Source organism: Carettochelys insculpta, chromosome 2 (genome assembly GCF_033958435.1).
Source record: "Carettochelys insculpta isolate YL-2023 chromosome 2, ASM3395843v1, whole genome shotgun sequence".
NCBI lineage: Eukaryota > Metazoa > Chordata > Testudines > Carettochelyidae > Carettochelys > Carettochelys insculpta.
Genome location: NC_134138.1, coordinates 44,972,607 through 44,979,692, shown reverse-complemented (window position 1 = coordinate 44,979,692; position 7,086 = coordinate 44,972,607). Strand labels below are relative to the sequence as shown.

Sequence of the window (7,086 nt, the reverse complement as noted above, 5' to 3'; positions counted from 1 at the left end):
CAAGAGTGACATCAGCAGGATGAGAGAGCAGCTCAGCCCCTTCATGACAGTCTGAGTAGGATTTCTGCTCATTCAGTTCCACCTATGCAGGGGAAAATTCAAAGAGGATGAGCTCTCTGTGAAGCTGAATAAATATTATTATTAGTGTTTTGCAATGCAGATAGCAGCACACATTTTTGCACTTTGTTGCAGTTTGTCAAAAGCTGAACTGCAGAACATAGTACAAATTTCACCAGGAAAATATACTAAGAAAGCAGCTCCAGCGGCCTTCCAGAGCTCTTATGACTGCTGTTTATTCACTGCGGGTACTTGATCGCTGGTGGTGCCCACGTAACAGTGAAAAGAGCCGTACGCAGCTTGTCCTCTGATGTCCAAAAATACGTGCTTGCCTGACTCACTGCCAGTTAGGAATTGTATAAAGTTTTGTGCTGTCTGAACAGTATGTCCCTGGCTTTCAAGGAGAAAAGAAGAACCAAACAGATCCAGGTGACAAAGGTTGTATATATTGTTGCAGGATAAGGACTGTAGATTATTCCAGGAAGGAAAGTTATCAGCTCTTCAGGAATTAAAAAATAGTGTGTGTGAGGGGAAGGGTCGCTGCTGCCTGTGCAAAGCTGTGCAGAAGTACCTCCTCTAGAGGTAGCTTGCATATGTTTCAAACTGGTACAAAGGACCCAAACTGACAATTTAACCTAACAGCGTGGCCTCCATTTTGTTTCCTCAAAAGGAGAGGACAAACTCTCTGGACATACGATGGCCAGCTCTGCCCACAGCCTGCCCCTCTCACCACTCCCACACCCCAGCCCCCTGCTCCAGCTCTCAGCCCCCTCCTGCACCTAAACTCCCTCCCGGAGCCTACACCCCGCGCCGTCTCCTGCACTCCAACCCAGCTTGGATACCCTCCATGCCAAACCCCTCGCCCTTAGCTCAGAGCCCCCTCTTGCACCTCAACCCCATTCCCCAACCTGGTGACAATAGCAAGTGAGTGAGGGTGGGAAGAAGTGGGGTGTAGTGGGCAGAGCGTGGAGGCTCAGAGAAGGGGTGGGGCCAGGCTATTTGTTTATCTGTGATTAGCAGGCTGACAAGCCTGCCTGGAAGGATGGGAGCGACTGAACCTGCCAGGATCCCTAAAGCCTGACAGTGATTGTAGATTATATATACATTTGCATCTTTTCATTGTTTTGTTTTCTCTGGGTGGTTTTGTCCTTAAATAATTGTGCTCTGCTTCAGAGCAGCTGTTGGGCCACTCGTAAGTGATGGCATACATTGGTCAGAGATCGGGTAGAGAAAGAACAGTGGAGGGGCTGGCAATAATCAGGCTAGTTCAGAGAGAATCACAGTGCAACTGCAAGGGGGAAGCAAGGTTAACCCGTGGTCAGAAATTGAGGGATGCAGTTCCCAGACTAGACAGGCGTGATGGAGAGTTCTCAGCCCCAAGAGGGTATGCTGGGAGCTCACCCTGTGGGGAGGAGGGATGGGAGAAAAGTTCAAGTCCTTTGAATTATGACATGCAGCATCTCTCAATACTTCCTCTTGTCTGCCTAGGTGCGGGGGTGGGTGAGATACAACAAAGATTGGCTCAAGAGCTGCCCCTGTCTTCTTCAGGGGATCACAGGTTGTGTGGTGCTACAGCCCCAGCAACAAAGTAACGCCTGTAGGCTGCAGCAGCCCTGCAAGGCAGAGGCAGCAGGACAGGTCTAGCACCAGGAGCTACAGTGCAGGAGAGAAACCACTTGAACATCTCACTCCCCTCCTCCCAGGAAGCTCTGTAATCCTGAACTAAATAGACTTGTTTTGGCCCAATATTTACATCCTATATAAATTATCCACCTCCTGCTCCGGTATCCGGCTTCTAACGCCTACTTGTATCCCTTGAGCCAGAGAGGGGTTCAGCTGGAGCTGGGTATGCTCAGCAGTTCTGAAAGTCAGATCCCCAGCACTAAGGGGAACAATGTATTGAAACAGAGAAACGGGAGAGACTGACAGCACACCAAGTGAGTGGCAGTCACTGGCATTAGCACAATTTACCTTGAGTGGGAGCAACAAAACAACACCCATAAGTGAAAAATAAGTTTTTATTCAGATGAGGAGTGAGAAGTAATTATTTTTCAGAGATTTTTATGTACTGAACTTAAACACAATGGGAAGCAAAAAAGGAAACGCTGAACCTTAATGCATCAGCAGTTCTACTGAATTTACTGCAACTTGTGATGTTACAATATCTTAGTGTGCTACCTGATTTGCTCTACTGAAAATGTTGGTTCTTCAGTGGAGATAAATGTGGCCATGACCACAGATGTTATAACTCAGTAAATAAACAGGAGAAAGAAAAATATAAAAGTTCCCCTCTCTAATATAAAGCCTATTTCTAGATTTTATTCCTTGTAGATAACTAAGGGTCTGAGCTAGTTCCCAGTCAAGTCTATGAAAGGCTTTAGCCTTCAGAAGTACGTCTACATGGCTTGTTTACTGCCAGCAGCTGTCTCTGCCAGCAGGGAGATCTCATGCTGCTATGCTAATTAGTTGCACAATTATGCTAATGAGCAGCCATTTGCAATTGCGAGACTGCTCGTTTCCATGAAGCTGCCGGCACTACAGGTCCGTGTAGACCCAGCCTGTGTGTAATCTGATGATGCTACCATGCACGAAACCAACTTATTTTATTTTTTGGTGGGGCAAGTGGGAGAAAATATGGGACAAGAAAGCCCATAATGAAGCAATGAGGACATAACTGGGCAATGACATTAACTGCCTGCAAAGCACAATGGGAAAGGGCAAATAAAGATCTTTCCTTCTTGATGAGTCTATGCTTTCTATATATTCTTTCCATACATCATAGCTCTGTGTTTGTATATACATATCAATGAATTTCAGTACATAGAGCAAAGAATTAGAAATAATGTGCAATACCAGCTTTATATTCAGAAGTCTATGCTGTTATTTTATACGCTATATGAAATTTTACCAGGCATCACTTCATTGTTTGTTTAGAGGTGAGGCAGTAAGAGCACAATGTTGGATATCTCGGAAGGGTTACTTTCCTTCCTTCTTTGCAAAAGGCGGTCCATAGTTTTAAAAACTTAGGAATGTATGAGGGTCAGTTGTTCTGACTACCACTGTTAAAATGTATCTGAATTTACATGATTTACAAGTTGGAATGAAACATACACCCACAGAATAGAAATGATAACAATGGCCACATACAACTCAGGACAAAGAATTGGTCCCAGAAGGGTCGTCCTTATGCTGATCTGTTTAAAACTATCTTTCCTTGTTCAGCTGGACTGTTGAAAGATAACGCATGGTTTCCAAAGACTGCACTGTTCACTATAAATGATCCACATATGACCACAATAAATGACAAGAGGCACAAGTTGTTTACTAACTTGTAGAAAATATTTAACAGAAGGATGCCAATAGCCATGGGCACCATTAAAATCTCTACAGCTGCATTTTGCAAGTAATTATCATTATGTCTGATTTCTAGGGAACTATCTGAACATCACAGTGATGTTAATTTATGCAACAGACAACATTGTGATAATATTTATAGTGACTATGGTCAGTGGTTCAGAAAGCGGCTCACACTTTTGTACAGATGGCTGATGTAATTATTGCAATGTGATGTATTTCACCTACCATATATGAACTAGAGACAAAATATGGACACAAATATTCACAAGAGCCTGTTCCTTTGTTCCTTATGCACTCAAAACTCCCACAGAAGTCCATGGGAATTGTGAGTGCCCAATGAATGCAAGATTGTGAATAACCCAAAGCTCTGCTTCTTTTTGGGATTTATTACAGATTTAAACAGGTTTATGGTTGATTTTCTTTGGCTTTTAAATTGGTGTATAATCTGCATGACTACAATGCATAAAAACAACAAGCAATACGTAATACAAACTAACCACAATAAAAACACTGACCACAAAGCATAGCTGTTGCTTCATTACAAAACTGTGGAGCAGAATGATGTTTGAAACTGGTCAGAATGTGAGAATTGCAATCATCTAGAAAGATACACGATAGGTGTGACCCTGCTTGTTGCTTCTGCACTATAAAAATTAAAACTAAGTAGGCACTTTGTGTCCTTGCGTAGTAGAAGACCACTCAACGTAACTGGAAGGCTGATAGAACTGGGCCTTACCTGAATGTTCTCTAGTGTAGCAACTGTGTCACTCATTTACAACTGGAAGCCTTGATTCAGCGTAGCACTTAAGCACATGCTTAACTTTAAGGATCTGCTTAAAATCCTATGTCTATGGAACTTAAGCACATTTATAAATGCTATCCTGAAACAAGGCTTTAACATAGCAGTGAGCTTTTTTCTTTTTTCAGTTTAAACTAATCTGGCCCTGCCTCCAAGTATGAAAAGTAAATGGGCATAAAAATAAATACAATCACTTATGAGTACACAATAAATATGCTATTAAATGGGAAAAATATATTGCAACATTGGGCCCTGTAGTGCTGACTATCATGAAACACTTCAAAATCTTCCAGGTACCCGAAACACATTCCCATTGTACAACAGTAATCACTATACAATTGAGGAGGATCAGAAAGTAACAGATTAAACTTCTATAACATTAAATATTTCAAAATAGCAGTGTGGTAAATGCACAGAAGAATTTGTGTTCCACCATCTTTGCGGAACACCATATACATGTTCTCTCAATGCTCCAGCTTTGCTTTGTCATGAAGCACAATTCAAAGTTTTAAAAACACCTCTATAGAATTCCTTCAGATTTACAACTGAATGAGTGTCCATGTTGATGACTAGCATTATCTTTCAGAGTATAATTCAGAAATTCTGTTGCCTTCGTTTCTTTGCATCCATTGCATCCAAGATAGGCTGCCTCTTGGCTGTGTATCTTTGACGAAGCTCTTCAATTTCTCGTTCCATCATAGGGTCCAAAGCTGTTAACCTCATTTGCAATTCCTCTAAACTTAGGTTTTTCAACTGTAAACAATAAACAGTAAAACAAAGCTGTTTAATGAAATTGCCTCCAACAACAAACAAAAGATTGATAACTTTTAATACTCACCATTAGTGGTTTAATTTACCTTGGCAAAGTAAAAACAAAGTATCAAAATAGCAATGTAGTAGCATGAAAGTACAAATATTCCTACTGAAATGTGATACAAAGCAGTTTCTGTATATCCTGCAAACAGGTATGTATGTGCCTTATGTTGAATCAGCTAGATTGTAAAAAGGGTGCATGCCAATTTAGGGATGTAATTCTATGAATATAACGGTATCCAGGAGAATTACCACACCCAATCAAAAATGACTGGTTGAACTACAGTCTCCTGTGGAAGCCCTAATACTAAGATAGACAACATCCACAAATAGTACTACGCCAGATAGTCAAAGGCACCTACTGGTAAGAATGAAAAGGCGTTTGTATTCCTCACTGGTTCAATGCCCTATCTACACAGGGCAAACTGCCAACAGAGAACAGAAATAATACATGAAACAACATCCAGAGTTCACGAGAAGGAGTTATAGTCAACCTCTTTTTCCTAAGTGGCGCATTAATGTTTTCTTAAAATGTTGAGCAGTCATAGATTGCTCAAAATTCCCTTAACATTAATAATAATGGGGCTATTTACAAAGAAATCAACTCATTTTTATGCTAGCTGATGTGTCTAACCAAAGCTGGATTCTTGCAAGCCAGTGGGGAATTGCAAGCACGATGTTCCAGGCCTCTGCTTGCAGGAAAGGATCCATAGTTCAAAGGTTCAGAACTGCAAACATAATGGCAAAGCTCATTTTTCTTGCCCTGCTGCACCATTGTGTCTTTTTGCCCTTCACACTGCTGTCACACAATCCTTTTTGTGCCACCTGCTCTTCACTGGTTGGGAAGATAATCAGCACAGCTGAGATGGCAGAAGGAATTTAATGAATTACACAGAGCCCCATACTAATACAGGACAATCTATATTTTGTTTGAATGTAAGCAAATGTTCTGACATAATAAACAAAACACACCATCTCGTAATTGCCTACGTCAGAAAAACAATGAAAACGCATTTCCTGAATCAACCTGTTTATGAGTCAATATTGAGTTTATGAATCCTGGGCAGTTTTCCATCAACACAATCTCATCTATTTGCTTTTGGGGGGTAAAATGCCACATTTGATGTATCTATTAGCATTCTGAAGCATACAAATTAAAGCACTCTTATTGGCAATGTACAATATGACTAGTACTATTTTACTATATCACACATGATAGATGTAACTCTTTGGGACCCTGGGCTACCAATTGAGGTGTTTAAGATACCACTAAGCCCATCTTCTCTGCCAGTCTGGGTTCCCTTTTGTGTGGTCTTATTGAGCTCTCAAGCCTACTCCAGCAAAGACCACAGGCAGGGCCACCCCCTGCAGTAGATATGGACACTAAGATCAGCTCTGGGAGGACTCAGTTTAAGGGACATCCTATAGTACCCAGATGTTCATCCCCCCTTTGAGGTACAAACCCAAAGTTATATGAAGTATGCACAGCCTCTCAACCCCGCTCAGTTGGAAATTACATAAACTAGATTATATTTTAAACCAGAAATAAATTCATTAAGCATTTTAAGGGATCAAAGAGGTGGCAAACAGAATAAAGCAAATTATGAGGAAATTATAATACAAAGCATGCACTCTAACCTAATTTCATTAAAAAGCTAGTTACAAATCATTTCCCACCCTAGTTATTCTTTCGGGTAGAGTCCTTCACAAGCTAGGGAACTCTCAGCTTTGGACCAGCAGACTCCTTCCGTCCCCCACCCCCACATTACAATCATTTGGTTCTCAGGAGTTTTCAAGCATCTCCAGGAATGGGAAGAAAGAGCAAAAGCAAGCTGAAAACAATCATTGTTTTCCTCCTGCTTCTTATATAGATTTTCTGTAAGCAGGGCGGTCAACAGACTTGCTGGTCCCCTGAGCAAGGTGTTGGGGGAGAGGAGGGGGCTTGCTCCATGCTGCAGGAAGTGGCAGGGCTTGGGCAGACAGGGTGGGACTGGGGGTAGGGGGGGTTGTGAAGCACTCTGGCAATGATTTAAAGGGCCTGAGGTCCATCCACTGCCACT

At 41.8% G+C, this 7,086-nt stretch overlaps 1 protein-coding gene across 2 annotated transcripts in view; it reads right to left on the bottom strand.

Annotated features, from left to right (window-relative positions):
• Window positions 1–2,063: 2,063 nt before the first annotated feature.
• Window positions 2,064–7,086, bottom strand: part of STK3 (serine/threonine kinase 3) — a 270,216-nt gene continuing 265,193 nt past the window's right edge. For both annotated transcript variants that reach the window (XM_074985670.1, XM_074985669.1), the window contains one exon: window positions 2,064–4,966. In XM_074985670.1, coding sequence (XP_074841771.1) covers window positions 4,808–4,966 — 159 coding nt within the window. In that variant the 3' untranslated portion in view covers window positions 2,064–4,807. The remainder of the gene's footprint in view (window positions 4,967–7,086) is intronic.